Source organism: Oenanthe melanoleuca, chromosome 8 (genome assembly GCF_029582105.1).
Source record: "Oenanthe melanoleuca isolate GR-GAL-2019-014 chromosome 8, OMel1.0, whole genome shotgun sequence".
Lineage (NCBI taxonomy): Eukaryota > Metazoa > Chordata > Aves > Passeriformes > Muscicapidae > Oenanthe > Oenanthe melanoleuca.
The window spans coordinates 27,757,077-27,778,214 of record NC_079342.1 but is presented as its reverse complement, the minus strand read 5'-3'; the positions used below and the strand labels follow the sequence as shown (position 1 = coordinate 27,778,214).

Sequence of the window (21,138 nt, the reverse complement as noted above, 5' to 3'; positions counted from 1 at the left end):
GGGTTTAAGAAAAGCCTGGACATAACACTCGGTACTCTGGTCTGGCTGACATCGTGCTGCTGGGTCATGGGTTGGACTCGATCATGTCCGGGTTCTTCTCCAATAGTTTTGGGGGTTTTTCTAAGAAGGGGCGGGCGGCATTCCCCAGCCCCGAGAGAGCGGAAAGCCCATCCCGCCTGAGCGCTGAGGGCGGCGCCGGCCGCTCCCCCTCAGCAGCGGAGCAATGGCGGCCCCGGCCGACGGATGGGGGGAGGGGAGGGAGGAGGGGGGGGGGGGGGGGGGGGGGGGTGCGCCGCCCTCGCGCCCCGGAAAGGCGGGAAAGGGACGCGCAGGCGCGGGGAGGCCGCAGCCATGGCGCCGTGCGTGTGGGAACGTGGGGCTGTCCCGGCGGGGGGCTGGGGAACCGGGATGTGTGTGGGGGACAGAGACCCTGAGGGGCTGAGGGGAGCAGGAATGTGTGTGTGGGACAGAGACCCTGTGGGGCTGAGGGGAGCAGGAATGTGTGTGTGGGACAGAGACCCTGAGGGGAGCAGGAATGTGTGTGTGGGACAGAGACCCTGTGGGGCTGAGGGGAGCAGGAATGTGTGTGGGGGACAGAGACCCTGAGGGGAGCAGGAATGTGTGTGTGGGACAGAGACCTGTGGGGCTGAGGGGAGCAGGAATATGTGTGTGGGACAGAGACCCTGAGGGGCTGAGGGGAGCAGGAATGTGTGTGGGGGACAGAGACCCTGTGGGGCTGAGGGGAGCAGGAATGTGTGTGTGGGACAGAGACCCTGTGGGGCTGAGGGGAGCAGGAATGTGTGTGTGGGACAGAGACCTGTGGGGCTGAGGGGAGCAGGAATATGTGTGGGGGACAGAGACCCTGAGGGGCTGAGGGGAGCAGGAATGTGTGTGTGGGACAGAGACCCTGAGGGGCTGAGGGGAGCAGGAATGTGTGTGGGGGACAGAGACCCTGAGGGGCTGAGGGGAGCAGGAATGTGTGTGTGGGACAGAGACCTGTGGGGCTGAGGGGAGCAGGAATATGTGTGTGGGACAGAGACCCTGAGGGGCTGAGGGGAACAGGAATATGTGTGGGGGACAGAGACCCTGAGGGGCTGAGGGGAGCAGGAATGTGTGTGTGGGACAGAGACCCTGTGGGGCTGAGGGGAGCAGGAATGTGTGTGTGGGACAGAGACCCTGAGGGGAGCAGGAATGTGTGTGTGGGACAGAGACCTGTGGGGCTGAGGGGAGCAGGAATATGTGTGGGGGACAGAGACCCTGAGGGGCTGAGGGGAGCAGGAATGTGTGTGTGGGACAGAGACCTGAGGGGCTGAGGGGAGCAGGAATGTGTGTGTGGGACAGAGACCATGTGGGGCTGAGGGGTGAACCCCCACCTGGGGGTCACTGGGGTTTCTGTGAGGGGCACTGACCCTGGCCCGGGTGGGGTGTCCTTGGGCAGCAGTATGGACACACAGGGTGTCTGGACTGGCAGGGGCTTAGGGGTGCACTAAACTCATGGGGTGCTGGCAAGTGAATACAGGGGTTGTTGGTGAACCTGCTGCCCATTCCCCATGCTGGCTTTCAGCTGCTAAGTGGGAAAAAGTTAAAATTCCATGTAATTATGAGCAGCTGTGGTACAAGTTGCCATCTCCTTGTGTTCTCCTTTAGTACAGAGCTGTCGAAGCAGGTGCCCCTTATGGAGGTGCTCAAGAAGGAGGTGAGGGCGATGCTGATAGCTGCCAAAGCGGGCTTGACACCCGAGCAGCTGGAGGAGCAGTACATGGCCATGGTCTGCAAACCTCTCCCTCTACGTGACCTGGGCTTCCAGTCCACCTTGGAGCTGGTGACGCAAATGCCTGAAGTTGTCCGAATCTGTTCTTCTAAGAATGGCACTTTAATCCTCAGAGGTGAGGTTTTGTTTCCAAATGGGTGGAGGAGTTGTTTGGAACTTCATACTGGAGTGAAGCAATGTTCTGATGTGCAGAGCTCTATGCCACACATCTGTTAATCTGTTTCTCATATGACTCTGGTTAATTTTTTGTCTTTGATATTTCTTATAGTTTGATCTGCCTTTTAACACTTTTATGCTCTTCCTTCCATAAAAAGTCATGCTTCTAGTTATTTTTGTACACTTTTTCACTCTGCACTTGATTTAGAAACTGATATAACATTTTCTTATGGGTACAGTAGAACTGGTGAGTGTCACTTTTCCTGTAAATGCAGACTACAGCAGGAGCCAAAACCAGGGATGGGGCCTCTTGAGAGAAGCTATGGAGGTCTCCATACCTGATGCCATAGGAAGCTTAGTCTCTATCAAAGAACCTTTTTTTAATTCCTTTTTCTTTGGGGAAGAGTTGCGATGTTGATTGGGAAGGATGAAATGGTTGGGGGCTTTTTGAGTGCTACAGTAACATAAGAAAAAGTTGTCTAGAAGCTAGGAAGAGGCCTGGGCTGTTCTCCAGGGAGACCTTTCCTGGGCAGGGAGTGCTCTGTAGTGAGAGTTTACTGTGGTTCTGTTTTCCCAGCAAAACTCTCAGCAGCTTGGTTTTTGTTTGTGATCCTGCATCCAAGAATTTGATTTTCCTCCCTGCCTGGTCTGAATTTCTAGGGATGAGGGTGCAAACTGGTTGCTGGCTTTTAAAAATAGTTTGTTCCAGTTTGCAGAGGGCGGGGTTGCTGGAAATCAGCCATGGTTTAGTGTGATTGCTATTTGAAAGATACAGCTGCTTCTGGAGAGGATGTGGAGAAGAGGAAAGACAGGAACAAAGAGGAGCTTTACCAGTGTACAGCTTTTAATGGTTCATTGTTCTGGTTGTCTGTTTATTTCTGTTGCAGCCATTGCAGATGACTCCACCAAAGGGATTGCCAGGCTGGTTGCCAACCAGAAAGTGAAGACACGTAAGGCATCAAAGAAAACTGCCATGAAGGCAAATGCTACTTTTCCCACTAAGAATTCTAAGAATCCACAGAGTTTCCAAACTCTGAGTGCCAGGACTCCCATCCTGCCAGCAGCAGTGAAGGATGAGCTGCAGGACCTGCTGAGCTCCTCACCTCTTCTGCTCACGGACTTGGACAAGGCTTTCCTCAGCCGCTTTGGCCGGGCATTGCAGTACAGGCAGTATGGATTTTTGTCCATGTTTGAAGTCCTCAGGAGCATGTCTGATTCCATTGTCATCGAGCAGACAAAGGCAGGTTCCTTGGTGGTCCTGAGGAAGTACTTGGCAAGCCAGATAGAACAAGAAGAGGTGTATCAAGATGAGGCTGAGGAGGATGAGGAGGCTCAGGGCGAAGCTGAGGAAGATGAGGTACCTCAGAGTGAAGCTGAGGAGGATGAGGAGGCTCAGGGTGAAGCTGAGGAGGATGAGGTACCTCAGGGTGAAGCTGAGGAAGATGAGGTACCTCAGGGTGAAGCTGAGGAAGATGAGGTGCCTCAGGGTGAAGCTGAGGAAGATGAGGTGCCTCAGGGTGAAGCTGAGGAAGACGAGGTGCCTCAGGGTGAAGCTGAGGAAGACGAGGTGCCTCAGGGTGAAGCTGAGGAAGACGAGGTACCTCAGGGTGAAGCTGAGGAAGATGAGGTACCTCAGGGTGAAGCTGAGCAGGAAGAGATGCCTCAGGATGGAGCTGAGCGGGAAGAGATGCCTCAGGGTGAAGCTGAGGAAGAAGAGATGCCTCAAGGAAACACTCTGGAAGAAGAGATGCCTCAAGGTGAGGTGATGTGTTTAACTGAAAGGGTGTAACTCGTTCAAGCTCTGTGGCCAAGCAGCTGCCTTTCAAGTGTCTGTTGCTGCATTTCCACTTGATGTAGAAGTTCTGATTCCCCTGGGGTTTAGACAGAAGGGCTGTTGAGTGCTGCAGGAGCAGCTGTCACAAGGCAGTTGGCTTGGTAGCAGAGAATTTAAGGGGAAGGTTTCGACATGTTGCCACTGTTTTGTGGTGTCGGGTGAAAGAAGGGCTAATTAGCCCATTCAGAGTATGGACTTGCTGAACATCTGTGTAGGACTGGAATTTCTAGTCATTCCAGGGAACAGGTGAAAAAACTAGAAGGATCTTCTGCATGTCTGCTCTTCAGGCTGGTAAAGCTTTTGCCATACACTTTTTGAGACTGAAGGTTTAACACTGGCTACAGGTTCCACAGAAGAGACAGGACTGCAGATGCCTTCATCATTCCCGTAAAACCTATGGGAGAAGGTGGATAATCTCATACAGTTCTAGCCAAATTCACATTATTAACATTTTAACATTATTCTAGCAGTGGATTTTAGTTTGCTTACAAGAGCAAGTGATTCTTGTTTTGTTTTAACTTAATGACACTGAATCCTCATAAATGTGGTGGCTGTGAATGCTGCAAGTATTGAGGAAAACAACACCAGTGTTTTCAGACTTCCGGGTTTTCTTATGTTTTCCCTTTCTGTTTAATGTGCAACACTGTATCAGTCCAGTGAAGAATAACAGCCAAATTATTGTCTTGCAGCCGCATGTGCAGCTTTGGGACCCACCCGTGAGACACAGAGCATCCACCAGGCAGCACTTCTGGTGGATTCAGAGACAGTAGATTTGGGTGATCACCTTGAACAAGTAAGTGGCTGGACAAATTATCTGTAGATTTTTCACGTGGATTTCAGGGTGTGATACTCTTTTGACTATCTTTTTTTCTGTTGAGTTTGCACTGTTGAGGCACCACTGCTTCCAAACATTTTTTTGTACCTGTTTTAGATGTCTCTGGAGACGACCAGGCTGATAGTGACCTGGTGGATAGCTGTATGTGGCATCCAAAGCCAGTCTTTTTCTGGTCTCCTTCTGGTCTTGAGGTCTATCAGATCATCCAAGGCCAGTTAAGCGAGCTGTCTCGCTCGCTTACAAGACTGGTGATACCTTTTGGTATAGTTACTTGTAACTGGACTTTAATAACTTTGTTGTGAGACGAGTTGTGTGAAATTTCCCCTGCTGCTGTTGACAGGGCTTCAGTATCAACCGGTTTGACAGAGCTGGGGAATGTTCCTCAGTGACCTTGTTTCCTGCAGCCTCAAGTCTGCTATTTGGTAGGAAATTATCAATATTTTGTTTTCTTTAGCGGTGTGTTTTTAAAAAGGGATGGAGAATAGCAGTGCAGAGGCTCTGAACTGCTAAATCTTTTTGGCAGAATTTATTTGTCCCTCCTTTAGTTTTTTCTTTTGAGCATCTATAGGCCTTCTTTTTCTCAGGAAAATCCTCCTGCTTAGAGGTGTTTCCTCTGCCAAGCTTGTCTTGTGGCTATACCCAGCTGTACAATTGGAGCTTAGAGATAGGGAAAGAATTTTCTGACATTTGCAGAGACTACATAGAGGAAATTTGTGAAATTGTAAGGGGTTTTTAGAGGTGATACTGCAGCTCAGGCCAGAATTCCCTCAGTTGCTCTTAGACTCAAAAATGTTAACTCACTGTTTGACTCAAATGTTTTAGTCAAAATTTCTAGCTCCAAAGAATTGAAGGGCATTAGGCTTTACTCAGTCTGCAGGAGGAGAGACCAGGGAAGTGGTCACAGCACCAAGCCTGCCAGAATTCAGGGAACCGGCACATGGTGGGATTCTTGGGGTGGTCCTTTGTAGGTCTAGGAGCTGGACTTTGATGATCCTTGTGGGTGCCTTCTAACTCAGAATACTCTATGATCTGCACCTTTACAAAGGGATTCAGAGAGCCACTATTGCAAAACCCCATTGTTTGCAGTCTAATTTAGATATAAGCAACAGGGAGTGGGCTGGAATATGAATTGCCCACATCTTGCCTGATGTATGATGCAGTGATAACTTGTACTGTGCTCACAGTGAGAAAAATTGAAGTATTTTTGACTTCTAATCGTTGGAGAAGTGCTGTCTGCTGGCACATAAGAAAGCTCTTGAGGCAGTGGAAGTAGCTGATGTCTGATTAAGGCTCCCATCCATACTATTTCAAATGAAATAATGTTTTCAGTGGTTAGAATAATGAAAAATTGAAGTGTGAATAACTCACTTGTACAAATTTGTCTAAAGTGAGAAAAGAACAGAATTTGTAAATTTTGACTGGTTGTGTCTTTGGGAACTGTCTGTAGTGTGAAAGTGGGATGCATTCAGGTCTTCTGTCACTTTGGAATAATTTTCAGATAGTTTTGCTGCCTCAATCATGTACTTTTTCATGGTCATGGAACACAGAAATAATATCTTTTCAGTAAAATCCAGCAAAGGAGTGGGTTGGGTTTAGGGTTTGATTTTGTTTTGCTTTTTTGGCAATAGTCATTCACTACTTATGCCTAAATATGTGATCTGACTTCAATTCCTCTTTTATTCCTTTAAGGAATATGAACAAGGTGTTTTTGTTGCACCCCTCTTAACACTGGAGGGAAGATAGAGTGTATGAAAATGATTGTTTCTATCACAGGGGAAGTTTTCATTCATGTTTATTCAATTTGTTGGGATTCTCTGATATTCAGTAATTCACAATTCCCCAGGAAAGCAGAACTGTTTTTTAAATTAATGGAAAGGCCAATTATGTGCCTTCAGTGCATGACGAGACATCTGAGTGCCACCTCCTGCTTATGTCCCTGTAGCATCAAGGTTCTGAGCAGCTTCCACCGACTCCAGAAATCCCTCCAGATGCTGTTCAGGACAGAAGCCTTTGCAGTTTGCCACCTCTGAAGAGAAGATGCTTGGTGGGAGTCATTGTGGAATTCGTTGTCTCTCCTAGCCAGTTCTATATCCACATCTGCAGCAAAGAAGCATCGTATAAACTGCAGGATCTCATGTTTGAAATGAGGTGGGAGCATGCTCTGACAGTGATGGTGATGGTCTCTGCTGGCTTCATTACTTAGTACAGAGATGCTAGTGCTGTCCTGAAACACTACTCAAAATGTTTATCTGTTACTTTTAACTAACAAACAGTGAGTGTGGTCACCAGCAGTTCCAGTGGTTTGTCTGTGTCCTAGAAGTTCTGAACTTTGTAAGCCTGGAAAGGTTATAAAAAGGAGCTTGAAGGGTTCCTCTGTCTTGTCTGTGCAGCTGTTGCTAATGTGCTCAGTTAAGGTTTTTCCTTCCACCTCCAACACTGCACCTGGGCCAGTGCTCCAGAACAGTAAAAAAAGTAATGATTAGGATGACTGTGTTTAGCCTCTGATTAATCCCCATTAATTAACTTTGTGTTAGACACCGAAAGTATTGTTCCAATGTTAAAAGTTTGGGGTTGCAGTTTGATTCCCATTTCAGTTTTAAGTGTGGCAGAGCAGAGATATAAAGGGTCTATTAAAACAACTCCTGAAAATTCATGTCATGGGGACTGTAAAAAGTCAGGATTCTTTTGATGCGCTGTATATTTCTCCTTGTTCATATCCTGCATCCTCCTAAGCCTGCTTTCCCACTGTGGTCTTTTGCAGACATGTTTACTCTCACAAGGTTGCTGCAGATAAATACATCATGCCAGAGTCTGCAGTGCGGCCTGGGCAGCTGTGCTGTGTCATGGTCTGCAAGTGGTGGTACCGTGTGATCATCCACCGTGTGATCAATGACCAGGAGGTAGAGGTGTTCTATGCAGACTATGGACACCTCCAGATTGTCCAGAAGTCTTGGCTGAGATTCCTCAAGTAAGTAAGTTACACATGAGTGGCAGAATTGCAGAACAGCTGAGGTTGGATTAGGCTTCTGGAGATCATCCTGTCCAAGCTCCTTCCTGAAGAGGGGTTGTCTAGAACAGGGCCATGCTGAGATGGTTTTTGAGTGTTTCCAAGGATGAAGATTCCATGACCTCTTTGGGCAGCCCATTCCAGTGCTTGGTAACTCTCCTGGTAAAAATGGCACTTTTCCAGCTAGTCCACACTGTGCTGATGCATGGTGGTGTTGTTCCCCAAGTGCAGGACTTCGGTGAACTTCGTGAGGCTCCTGTCTGCACATTTCTCTATCCTGTTAAGATCTGTCTGGATGGCAACCTGACCCTCTAGGGCATCAGCCACTGCTGCCAGTTTTGTGTCATCAGCAGACTGAGGGTAGACTCTCCCCCAAAACCCAGGTCAATCATGAGTACATTGAGCAATACTGGACCCACCACTAACCCTTGGAGTACACTGCTAAATCCTTTCCTGTGTCTGCCTTCACTCTTCAGCCTGTCTTCTTGCTGCTGTCTGCCACCTCAGGGCAAGCTCCCTAATGCTCCTTCCTGGGTTGCATGAGTGGATATACACATTCTCCTGAGGGCACATCCCCCAAGTGGCACTTCTTTGCAATGTCAGAGGTACTTTTTCTCTGCCGTTCACCACATTTTCCATATTTGTGTCTTCCCTCTCACCTCTCCTTGTGCCTGGCTGTTGGTGTTCTTTGGTTCAAAAGTCCTGGTTCTATGTCTGTGACTTTGTCTTGGTTTCATCAAAACAAGGGATTTTGATGGGAATGTGCTTGGGCCAGGGAATGCATAAAAGACCAGTTGTTATTGCTGTTTTTGCTGTGCCCATTCTCTGGGTATGGAGTGTTTTCGGAAGTTGCTGTTGGGTTTTAGTCATGAATGTACAATCTAATGTTTGTGTATGCTTCTGCATTCATAAACTGGTAGTAAAACCCAAAGAGGATGAAGTTCTGCTCTTCTGCTGATTTATCCCTGTTTTTGCTGTAGTGGTTTTGCTTTGTATTTCAGGTGGCACTACTTGAAGCTCCCTGCTCAGGCCATCCCATGTTCCTTGGCATGGGTAAAACCTGTGGAGGTACGTGTCCGTGTGCAGTTTTGTTTATTGACATATGCAGAGGAGGTATCAAGTAGAGGTTGTCTTTTTCTCCTGCCAAGGGCAAACATTTGGATGAAGTCAGGTCCTGTTGATATTTACAGCAGAATTAGTGCTGTTATGTTCAGCAGAGTGTTCTGGTTGAGGATCTGCTCTACAAGCAATCACCCTTTCACTGCTTTCCTTGTCATCAGAGCATTCTTGCCTATATTCTTGCAGAAACAGATGGCTACTGTTAAGCAACACAGCAAACTTGTTCCTCTCCCTGCTAATAGTTCCCCAACGTCCTTCTGAAGCCTTGGTAGTGCAACCCTCTGTTGTAAAAACTTACTCTCTAACAGAGCTTTAAGTGAGTTGGCTTGATGCAGTTAGCACAGCCAGAGTTATAGAGGTCATAAGAAAGTTTCTCTGTGATGGGAATCCTCTTGGTCAAGAAGCCTGAGAAGTACAATCTCTGAAGGAAAGCATGTGAGCAGAATTGTTGCCTGTGTGTTTTTAAAAATGTTGCTTTTAAAAAGTTATTTACCCTGGGTTTTGAGGGTTAATCAGTTTTCCTTGTGGTGAGGCTTTATCAGCATCTTAATGACTTTCGATACTTTTAATGCTTGTAAAGTCTTGTGATTCCAGGAATTAAGAAAGAACCCAACAAACAAAACCAACAAACAACTGTATTTTAGGCAATTGGGATAAAATCACTGGTGAATGCCATGGAACTGTTTGGAAGTAGGTATTTAGGGAGAAAGGGCATTCCCAGTGTAATGAGAATTGCAGGGTTTGGGGTAGTTTGGTTTAGTTTCAGCTTGTCTGAAGCTTGTCTGCCTGACTTTCCTGTATTTGTCACTAGCCTGGCCTAGCTCAATTGGCTTTTGACAATTGCCTACCACAAGGAAAAGTCTCAGGTGGTGGATATTGGTCTGTTTATGGTAACTTACATTGTTTCCTCTTCAGGGCAGGTGGTCCAGTGCTGCAGTTCTCCTCTTCAAGCATCTCTGTCGCTTCAAGGAGCTTGTGGGGGTTGTGGATGAATATGTGGATGGTGTTCTGTACCTCTTCCTGTGTGACACATCCACCAAGGACGATGTCTACTTCCACTCTGTCTTGAGGGATATGGGATATGCTGATGTCTGTGGGGAGAACATACCTTCCCAGGTCAGGAGGGAGGCGAGTGCTGCTGAAAGGGAGGGGAAGGGAAGGATCCCTCTTTGGGTGCCTGTAAGGGGAAGATTCTTACCTTGAAGCAAGTGGTTTTGTGAAGTGCAAAAGTGGTATTCCCTGCTTTCCTGTAGCTTATCATTTTGTGACTGCATCTCAGAGTATATAACTATGTGGAGAGCTTGCTTCTTGGTTAAGGTTCAGCAGAGATGTTCTATTTAGTAGAACAAAATGTTTCCAGCCTGCCTTCTGGAAAGGAATTAAAAGTTGATAAGGAAATGGTTTTGGTTTACAAACTGTCGTACTTTGCCAGTGAAATGTACAGTGCTGGATGGCACAACCATGGTAATTGCCTATTGTCACACCAGTTGTAAGCCAGATCATTTGTGCTTTCGGCTTACCTGTGGCATTGTTTGCATGTCTCAGCTTAGTTCCAGTAAGAACTGTGTGGATTATGCAAACCTTTGCAAAGGTACTGCCACAATTTTATATTTCAGCAGAAAGCTGAGTTTTACAGCCTGGTGTGCTTCTATCTGTTGTTTTATTCAGCAGATGCAGAATGCATGTTCTGGTAGGATTAGATCATGTGATGGTATTTTTGCATGTGTAGGCCAAATTTTGGGGAAGAGGGGCATTTCTGAGAAATTTTGCTGCTGACAAAAGAGGAGTTGATTTTCTTAATAAGGCCATTTGTGCAAGAATTTGGAGCTAACTCTTTAGTGTTGTGCAGCTTCATTTGTTTGCTGACCTGTTTTAGATTTTTTCTGAATCCTTTTTATTCTTTGTAGAGTTTTTTTACTGTTCTGACATGGGTTTTACTTGTTCTAGGAATTTGGGGAGCTGAATCCTTCAGCTTTGTATGTTCAGCCCAGTGGAAAGCAGGGGATTGCTGGAGTGGTGGAGCCAGACCTTTGCTTGCAGCAGGAATCTCAAGATGAAGACAGTGAAACAGCAACCTTGAAGCTGGGTAGGGCTGAGCTGTGACCAGGTGAGAGTTTGGCACAGCTGTCATTCCATGAAATCAGCTCCAGGCCTCAGCAGATATGTCTTGTTTTAGTCCCATGGAAATTTTTTTATGGAGTTGATTTTCTGCTTTTATAAAAAGCAAGAAGAAGCATAATATGAAAACTATTATTTATGTGAACCATAAATATGTTTCTAGCTGACTGTCCTCTGATCCCTTTGCAGACTTCAGGGGGTCTGTGTGCTCTCTAACCTCCCATATGTGCACCATAATTTTTCAGTTCAAGAGTGCACTCTGAGAGCTCAGAGCAGTGCCAGATCCTTGTGATCAGTTTGACTTGGCATTTCCATGGTTTCATGCCCATGGGAGTCAGGAAGTGTGTTTTGCTCTTAGATTTCTGGGGTTTGGCAAAGGATGTGTAGTAGTTCAGGGTAGTAGTCTGCAGGAAAAGACCAGGAGTGCTAGTGGTGAATATTTGCAGTAAAGGGTCTTGCTCATTCTAAACTGACCTGAAAGGAAATGATTTGCAGTCTTGGTTGTTGCTAGGGATAAGGTTCTATACAACTACAGGTTTGTTAAAAAAATAACTCTAAGGGTGAATGTAAAGCATATGTGTATGCTTTACACCTTGGGTTTCAGAGCATGTTCAAAGAGATGCCCTTGGCTATTTAACAGTTTGATTAACTTGAACAGAGGTTAAGCAGGGAGTAAGCCCCAGGTCTTGTGTGCTGTCTAGGGTAATACCATTAGAAACACCAGGAGTACTTGTCTACAGGTGATCCTCTCCCCTTTTCTGTGTTACTTAAATTGTATTTTCATGAGACATTTTACTACAGGGACCAAAACACCTTTCACACCAATGTCAGCTGTTGAAGTGTCCAGCAGTGGGCCTGCTCTGGGGCTATTTCTGACACTGCTCTAAAAGAAAAGTGAGTGTAATGCTAGTAACTTGTAAAGTAGTCATTTTTCCAGCTTTTTTTCTAGCCAGCTTAGGTTTCTGTGCTAGAGAGATTCTGTGTAAGTTGTGTGTCTTGGATATCAATGTCCTTGCTCTGTCAGTTTATCAAATGAACTGAAAAACACAAACCATCATCCTGTTACATATTTGGAAGAAGGTAACGTGGGGAAGACTGCAAATCTGAGTTTGTGTTTCAAATGCAGGAATCTGGAGAGTTCTTTACCTAGCTGACTAAACAAGATTCATAAATGTCAGACATAGGTGGTGATTTGAAGACTAGAGGAATGTAAATTCATCCTGTCCCTCAGTAAGAATGGCATGGGTGGCAAGAAAAGATAAAAATCACCTTGTAACCTTGTCCTAAGACTCATATTTTTTTCTTGCAAATCAAGCAGAAGTTTTCAGTGGGCTGCTGATATCCAGCAGAGTAGTTGGCTAATTGGGCTCTAGTGATGCCTGTCTTGGCATTCAGTCAGCACTGAATTCCTGCTGCCCAGCCATCCTTGCTGCTGCAGAAGTGCCTCACAGTGCCTCACAGACAACAGAAGCAGCTTAGAGAGCAAGTACCCAGTTTTTGAACAGCTGTGGTTGAATTGCTGTTTGTCTGTCATTTCGCTAGTTTTCTCCTCCATATGGAGTTAAAAAACACAAACATCAGCTCTTGTCTGTGGCTGAGACATGAGTGAACATCCCTGAAATGTAAATTTAATTTGAATTCTTGAGCAAAAATGCAGAGAGGCTGCCTCTGACTCAGCTCCTGCCTCCTTGCAGAAACTCCCTCTGTCATTGCCATCGCTGGTTCTGCGTGGGGCTGCTCAGAGATGAGACAGCTGTTAATTCTCTGCTAAGAGAGGATGTATTGTGTCTTGTAGTAATCTATGGCTCTTTCCAGCTTGCTGTGGAGGAAAAGCTGCCCTTTGGCCAAGGGGACTGGGGGATTGTTGTTGTGTAGTCTTGTTCTGGTTTGACAATTATCCATTTGCTGACCTTCCACTTCTTTGTAAATTTTGAGAGTTAATTAACATCAGGGCAGCTAATGAGCTGAGTGTGCACTTAATTGCACCCTCTCGATTTTTTTACATACATTTGCAGACAGGTCATTCTCTTGGAGAGTCCTCAATGCCTGCTGTATTAATCAAGTCAGTAGAAGACCTTTACACCTTCTTTATTTACTCCAGGCAACCAGTTGAAATGAGGCAAGATGACCCAGATCAGATAGAAAGTTTTTCCAGCAGAGTCCAGCTTGAAGCTGTACATCCCACTGTTGGATTCATGGCAGCACCATTCCTGCTGTGCCTTCTTGACAGTATGAAGAGATCCATCAGTCAAAACTGACTGACAGAAAGTTGAGCAGTCTGTTACTGTGCTTTTTGCTGTTGGGTGCCACTCTTGGGTATCCTAAGGCTGGTGCTGCTGGAACAGATGGAAATGTTGGTGTTTCTGTGGACTGGAGATGCCACAATAATAAATAGCTGGATGCAATGTATCAGGTTGACCTTCATGCAGCAAAATGGATTTCTGATTGTTTAATGGGAGCAAATGAATTGAGGCTTAGTTCTCTCATTGTTGGGTTTGTTCCCTTTTCTAGAATTTCTGCTGCTTGCATGCAGAAGTATTTGTTTCTCTACTCCAGTGTTCTTTTCATACTGAGTCTCCCAGTCTCTCAACCAAAAGGAACTAAAGCATTTTGTAAACCCTGTGAGTTCCCTGTGTGGGTGTTTGTCTTCCACCTTCCAAATGATGGAAGAATTTACAACACACATACAAGAGTTGCTTGATTTACAAGGTGGATTAAGTGACTTGCCAAAAGCAGTAACTGTTTATGCCTTGGAACTTTCTCTCTAGAGTTCTCTAGACAAAAACTACTGAATTCACATCTGATTTCCCACCTCTGGGGAAGTGGAGATGGAGCAGCAGGAGGAGAGAGAGAGGGATCCTTGCATTATACCATGTCAGTCTCATCAAATAGGTGTGCAGTAGCAAGTCTTCTTTCCATGACCTGGTGAGGTCCAGGCAAAAGGGATTTCAGTCTAACCTGTAGCTCTTGGATTTGCCTGTGTAGATCTGATCTAAATTTGATCATTCTTTTCTGTGTTCCTTTTTATGCAGACGAAGAAAACATGAAGTCCAAGACCTTCCTGGGAGTCTCATGGTGCCTCTGTGGTGCTCTGGACTCTGTGACCAAGGGTCACCTCAGGACCTGTGTCCCTCCTGCCCTGCTCTCTGCGGTGGTGGCAGCTGCATGATTAGCTACTTCCCATCCTACTTCCAGTGGCTGCCCAGCCTGAGAAGGAAGGTGTGATTAGAGTGGAGAAGCTGGAGCTGCTGCCAAGGAAGGCTGTCTGTATGACTATGCTGTCAGAGTTTTTTTTTGTTTTGTTTTTTTTTTTTTTTTTGTTCAGAAATGTTTAATCCCTTGAAAAAACCTGGAGTGTGATGTCTCCGGTCTGCCCAGCATGTGTGATAAATGTTAGTTTTACTTTCAGGAAAATAGTTTGGTTTTGTTGTACCAGTGGTGTACTGAGTTTCTGCTCTTTAATATAATGGTTTAGGAGAGCATCCAAGTGTCACTTTGTGTTATGTATCCTTTAAGTTTAAGAGAGGAAAACTGGCTGCCCATCCCTCCCTCCCTTCAGTGCATGAGCTGTTTTGACATTGTGTGGGCATGTGGTTTTGGTTTTTAGCACAGTGGCTGCTCTACACACTCCTTGCTGCTGAAGAAATCTCCTTCCCCAAGAAGAAGATGATGTGATTTGTTGGATGTTGTGTGTACAAAGTGTCAGGAATCTGATCTTAAAGATATGGAATAAAATCTATGAGGAATCCAGTGAGAGAGAACCTGAAGCTTGACTGTGTTTGTGTAGCTCCTTGACTCGGCAGGTGATCCTAATGGGTGTTAATGCAAAGAAAAGCTGTGAAAACAGAAGTGCCCTGGTTAGGAATGCTGGCATCCAGCTGCTTTTCTGGTACCTGGAGAGTTCCTCACATCTTCAGGGCTTCAAGGGCCATTGCCCACCTGCAGCCATGCCAGAGGTATCTTCCTCTGCAAACCACCAAGAAAAGCTGAATTATACTAGCAGTAATACTGGAATGGATAAAAGCCCAGCATAAGATCTTTGTGCATTGGACTAGCTGATCTTTAAAGCTGTCTTTGAACACCAACCTTTGTATTTTTCTTAAACTTTTTTTTTTATTTATTTGTTTTTTTAATTTCAGCATTTAAGGGTGGTTTGGGATGTGAAACAGCTGAAAACAAAAAATCTGTGGCTGGTTAGAAAGCAGCTGCTGGGAAAGCTAATGAAGGAGATGGAAGGGGAATACTAAAGAGTGGGGGCTGTCCAACCCTGTGGGGAGGTTCAGAGGTTTCTTGACTTCTCTGGTGCCACGTTTGGGTTGGGGCAGTCCCTGCACATTTTTATCATCCATCACTGTAACCAAACTGATCTTGCTCAGAGCTCACCCTCTGCTGGAGAACCCCCTTTTGGTTTCAGGGAGGTGACAGCTGAGGCCAAGGTGGGGTGTCCTGAGAAGGTGCCCAGATCTTCTTACTGCTCCCTGGGCTGCAGCAGGGCCCCGAGCTTGGAAGAGCTGTCAGCGTGTCCCTGCTGCTCCTGGTCGCTGCTAGGTGGCAGCCGAGGCCAGTGCTCAGCAGCTCAGCTCCCTGCAGCCTCAAACTCTGCCGAGGGCCTGGCAGGGAGAGGGAGAGGAGGAGCTGAAGAGCATCCTGCTCAGCAGGCAGGTCCCGTGCCCAGCAGGAGCTGCCTCTGCCCCAGAGTGGGGTGCAGCAGGCCCCCAGGCTGCCTGGGCATCTAACTGGGAGCTTTGGGGCTGAGTCCCACTGTTGTTCAAGGAAATTGGGAATGGGGAGATTCTATGGGGTCTGGCAGGTGCTGTGTGGATACTGGGAGCTTCCATGTGTGCAGAAAGGTAGCAGCAAATTTGTGGGAGGGAGCCAGCAAGTGATTAACAGAATCCCTGTGATTTGGGAACTCCCAAACCTGCCAGTTTGGGTGTGGAGGGAGCATATTCTGGGCACATCACTCTTTCTGCATCCTGGGTACCTGTTGAAGGTGCCTTGCTGCTATTCCATGTACCTTTCCTCATGCTGAACTGATCAGGATTTCTTTTTTATTTGAGGTTTTGCCATTCACGTGTTGTCTGTAAGTCCTTGGGTAGTTTTCCATGCACTTTCAATCAAGATAAAAGGTGAAGAACTGAACCTTAACCTGAGCCTGAACCCCCCCAGCACGTGAGGGGCAGAAAACCCATGGAGCTGCTCCCCTGCTCCAGGGTGATCTGAGCTGCTCTTCCCAGCTCTGTGATGGCATTTCTCTTCCCAGAGCAGTTCAGCTCACATTCCTCAAGCCCAGCAGGTCCCTGTTTGTACATTTGTTGCCTAAGGCAGTGGAAAAAATAGATGCCTCAGGGACTAGAAAGGGATGCTGTATAAGTGTCCTTGCTCTTGGGCCAGTGCCAGGTGGTGGGGAAGGAGAAGTGGCTGCACCAGGCACTAGGATAAACCTTGTCAATTTTGGGGTAACCCAGACCCACAGAGATGTCTGATGGAAGGAGGGCACTCTGCTCTGCAACAACCCTGTCCCTGCAGGTATGTCCCTCCTGGAGGGATCTGGAGTCATTCCCCCTCCTGCTCCTTGAGGAGCATCTCCATGGGGCACTGGGGAGTCTGGTGTGGATGCCCCTCATCCCAGGGTGCATATAAAGGGGTCCTCCTCCTCCAAAGGAGCTTGGGGTGGAGTTGCTTTGCCCTCCTTTGCCCCTGGTTTCCCCCTTCCCCACAGCTGTGGAGCAGCTGTGCTTCCAGCAGAGGTGATGGACTCAGAGTCCCTGGGGAGAGGACCAAAATGTTTAGAGGAAATTAAAAATTGAAAGGTAGCGTAGCTCTGCAGCTCTTCCTAAAAGCCAGGGTTAAGGAAAACACCAGCAAGGTGTGTGCCCCAGGGATTTGCTAATGGACTTGGGGACGGGAGGGCTCTGGGGTCAGCCCTGGTGGGTGGATGCAGCTGGGGCAGGTGGCTCTTCCCCTGCTGGGCTGGTGGAAAGCAGCTGCTGGAAACGTGGTGTCCCTGTGGCACCTGAGAGCAGAGCCACACCTGCACCACCTCAAGAAGGACCCAGGTACTCCTGGCCTGTGGGTGGGTCTGGGAAGGGTGAGGAGCAGTGCTCCAGGCAAGGATTTTGTTCTGGGAGGTTTGTGGAAGAGTTTCTCCTGGCTGCAGCGGTAATTGGGTACTTTGAGTTTTAAACGGGATGTCAGGAAGGATTTGGCTGGCAAGGGAAGTGACAGCTCACTTTGGATGAGCAAAGTGCTGCAGAGGTGGCAAACACCTCCCTCCCTCCCTGCTGGCACTGCAGCCAGGAGAAATTCGGGGTTCCCAGGCTGCACTCACGGGTGGTCCTGGGCTGGCCCTGTGGTTGCTGTGGCTGTGCCATCTCAGCGAGGGTGACACTTTCCAGATTGATGCCTCAGCCCATCCCTCCCCACTCCTCTGCACTTTTGAGTCACGCCGTGTTTTGCAACGTGGGGTTCAGTTAAGAAAATCATTTGGGCTTGAAAACCAAAATTGAGTGCTTCCGACCCTAAAAATGTTTTTATTTTTAGATGGGTTTTTTTTTGAGATGGAAATTGAATCTTTTCCTTGTTTGGGGAGGATAAAAGTGCATTCAACCCTGCATCAGATTGTTTCACTTGACCCATGAGTAAATGCTTTTCTTTCCTCTGACCTGGACGGCTTTTTTTTCTTTCCATTTGGCAAGAAAAAGGGAAAAGCCAAATCTTAGTACAGGTCACTGCAAAATAAGGTCTGGAGCTGGAGCTTTTCAGCCTGAGCGCTGTGCCAAGACCCATCAGCTCTTCCCACCGGTCCCTGGAGTGGCTCCCTTTTTCTTGCAGTAAAAAGCCCTGGGTTTCCTTGCATTTTGCTGGGAGAAAATGACTGCCAGGCAGGAGAGCAGCCTCTGTGACGTTTTGGATGAGCAGAGATGGGGACAGTGCTTGTGCCTTGCTGGCCTTTTGGAGGACATCCCTGGGATGGCTCATGCAGGCTGGCCACCACTGCATCTCTGCAGAGGCCCATTTGGGTGGCTTCAGGGGAAATGCCAAGATATTCCTGCTGGCAAGAAGGAATGTGACGGAAATGTGGGACAGCAATTCTGCTGGAGCGTCCCTCGGGTGGGAAATGGGTCAGTGCTGCCTTTTGGTTGAACTAGGGCTATGCTCTGGGGCTTGGTGCTGGCTGCAAAGATCTGTGTGCACCTTGTCCCACAGAAATGGGGCTGTGTGTGTCCTCCTGAGCACCCCTTGCATCCAGGTGAGTTCTCCCACCTTCTGTCCATCTTGGACCTAGCTGCTCATGTCATTTCCAGTATCAGTGGCACCACTCCAAGCACAGCATTCAAAGGAGAGGGAGAAAAGAGGGAGCTCCTTGAGGATGCTGTGGAATGCTTTGACCTCCTCATAGGCAGCAAGAAGAAGGGAGGCAGATGTTGTGAGCTGTTCTGCATCCAAAGTTCAGGACCAGTTGGAATTGGGACTGCTGCTAGTGAAACTCTTTCCTGGTGCTGCTGCAGGAGGGGAAGATTGGCTCCTTCCTACTGACAATGAGTTGGCAGGGCAAATGAGGCTTGGGATGGACCAGGCTCCCCCTGGCTCCTGCTGCCCTCACCCCGCATGAATGGGCTCCTCATCCCTGCTGCCAGGGATGTTCTGATTCAGCTCTTCCAGGGCAGAAGCTGATTGCAGAGGGGTTGCAATCTCACTTGTGCTTTTAATCCCACTGCTGTCAAGCTCCATTAAGAGGTTTGGCATCATCTCACTACCTCTGGGGCCAGGCCGCCGTTTGCCCAGCCCGAAATGAGGACAAGTCTGGGCTGCGCTGGAGCGAGCAGGGGCTGGGGAGCAGGGATGCTTTAGGGGCCGCTGCTCTCCCCAGCACTTCCAGACGCAGGGAGGGGCTGCAAGAGGTGTGAGACCAGCTCCTTTTGGTGGCCTGGCCCCTTTGGGAGGGGATGGAGAGGAGCTGGGGTGGCGGTGAGAGGCACTCCCCAGGCCTGAAGGTGCCGGGGAAGCTTTGGGCGCTGCAGGCTCAGCCCCCGCGCTGCTCCAGCCGCATTTGGGTGACCTGGGGCCGCACACGTGTGGCGGCGGCCGGGCTGCGTGCGGAGCCGGGCATCCCTCCCTGCTGCCGCATGCGGCGGGAGCCAGCGCAGCCGGAGCAGGGCGCTGCGGGAGGGGGAGCCCATGGACCAGGACCTGGAGCTGAGCCTCCTCCCTGCCTCACAAACTGGGCTGCACGGCTCGGCAGTGCCAGGGGAAAGTGCTGCCGCTCATCCCTGTCCTGCCCCGTGAGTAGCACCCTGGAGTTCCAGGCCCATAGGACCAGCCCGGCTCATCATTGCTCTCCTGGGCTCTTTTACAGAGTTTTGAAGCTCTGTCTGCCCATGGGCTTGCAGTTAGCTGGAAAGGAGCTGACATATGGCAAGAACATGAGGAAGGGAAGGGAAGGTGGGAATACAGAGAGACAGAGCCCTACAGTCCCCTGGGGGCTGTCTGGGTGGTTGGTCACTGGGATAATGTCTCAATCTTCCCTGATCTCCCTCTCAGCCATGCTGAAGGAGACTAGAGCCAGGCTTGTCTGCTCACAGCCAGGAGCATCCAGTGCCAGGGTTTGGGCAGGCACTGCTGTCTTGGTGATGGCCAGAGTGTGACTTTGAAAGGCTCCTGTCCAGCCAGGAAGGTTGGAGAGGGCTCTGCTCCCTAAAGAAAGAGGAGAGAAAACATTCCAGTGCAGGTCTTAGCCCTGCCCTGTGGTGGGACTTAGTGGTCCTGACTTGGGTTGGGGTAGCACCGCTGCACCCCTTGCTCCTCACTGATGGCTCCTGAAGCTTCTTGCCTCTACAGGAGCCTGACTTCTTCCCTGTGTGTTTGCCCTGTGCTCCCCTGTCACATGGATAACCCGTGGGTGATCCCTGGGAGGATGCTCCAACCAAATCATGGAGCTTGTGTTACCATGAGCCTGGAGAGGTGTAGATGTATGTGTGGTAAGGTCACACTCAGCTGCAAGGAGTTAATCATCTGCTCTGTCTGTCCTTCCTACTCTGCTAAGCATCACCCAAACTCCTCCTTTGGGGCTGGGATGGGCTTTTCCCTGTGCCTGCTGCTGGCCCTGCTTGGAGCCACATGAACCACAAACCCCACTGGGTATGTTTTCCCTACTAACCCAGTGCTGTGGCTGTGCCCACAGTGACTGATGGGCCTCTGCCAAGACAAGCAGGGCTGTGGCTTGGCAGGCACAGAGACCCCTCAGCAATCAATGCACCAAGGAAATTCTTGGCTCTCATGAGAGCCAACCAGCCTCACCCCCCCCACAGCCATCTCCCCCAGCCAGGGGAGCCCTGGAGCAGGGTAAAACCTCCTTGCTGGGGAGCTGCTCACAAGGTGGGGCATTTCCTTCCTGGAACCAGGAAAAGCAGTTCAGGTCCATCAAATATTTGGGCTTCATGTTTGTGGGTGGGTGAAAGGAAAGCTGTCTCATGCCAGAGCTGTATCCAGTAGTGTAGGAAAGGGAATCAGCACTTTCCCATGGGATCCCTGTGTTGGCTGGGGAAAACCCTGCCTCCTCACATGTGCTGGGCAAGGAGGGTGAAAATCAACAGGTTTTTTAATTTATCTAAGTTTTCTATGGGCACCACCAGTGGATACAGCTGGTGGTGCTGTCCCTTCCTGCTTTTTTATCCCAAACTTGCCCAGATTCCATGACAGGGAGCCTGTTCCCTTTGTGTGGCTCACACTGTCTCTCATGGAATGGATGAACCTGGAGGATGTGTTTACTCAGTTCAGGGCAAACATCCCAGTTTTAGACTGAACAGTCCAAAGTGCAATTTGAGATATTTTCCCCACCTCTGAACTATCTCAAGGTAAGGTAAAGTGCATCCTTAGCTCCTGGCAGGGTCTAGGAGCACACAGGTAAAGTACCCCATGGGCTACCCAGATTTGCCCTCCATAGTTTTAAACCCTGTCCTTTGATCCCCCTGGACTTTTGAGTTCTTTCCATGCCCTGGGATGGGGAGAGTGAGCCAGCTGAAGGAGGGAAGCAGCTCTTGCTCCTCCTCCATCTTGCTGATGTTCTGGGAGTGCGAGGGGTTAATACAACCCTGCTGCCTAATCACAGCCCAAAGCTGTAAACCTCTACCCAGGGGGAACATCATTGCAGCTCTGGATGTGAAATACTCAGGCCTGAGCTTTAATGATATTTATCTTTGGGAAGGAGAAAGCATAACTCTTGGCTAACAATATTAGCAAGGCTCATTCTGTCTCTCCTCCAGCACAGATGGGCAGCCCTGTGTGTCCCTGTGCAG

At 48.5% G+C, this 21,138-nt stretch overlaps 1 protein-coding gene across 1 annotated transcript; it reads left to right on the top strand.

Annotated features, from left to right (window-relative positions):
* The first annotated feature begins 321 nt into the window (after positions 1–321).
* On the top strand, positions 322–14,605 carry TDRD5 (tudor domain containing 5). The gene is made up of 10 exons (XM_056497492.1): positions 322–359; positions 1,648–1,886; positions 2,815–3,684; positions 4,451–4,554; positions 6,539–6,744; positions 7,358–7,564; positions 8,605–8,671; positions 9,638–9,838; positions 10,670–10,829; positions 13,873–14,605. The coding sequence occupies exons 1-9, from the start codon at positions 352–354 to the stop codon at positions 10,823–10,825; spliced, it is 2,058 nt and encodes a 685-aa protein (XP_056353467.1). The 5' UTR covers positions 322–351; the 3' UTR covers positions 10,826–10,829; positions 13,873–14,605.
* The last annotated feature ends 6,533 nt before the right edge of the window (positions 14,606–21,138 follow it).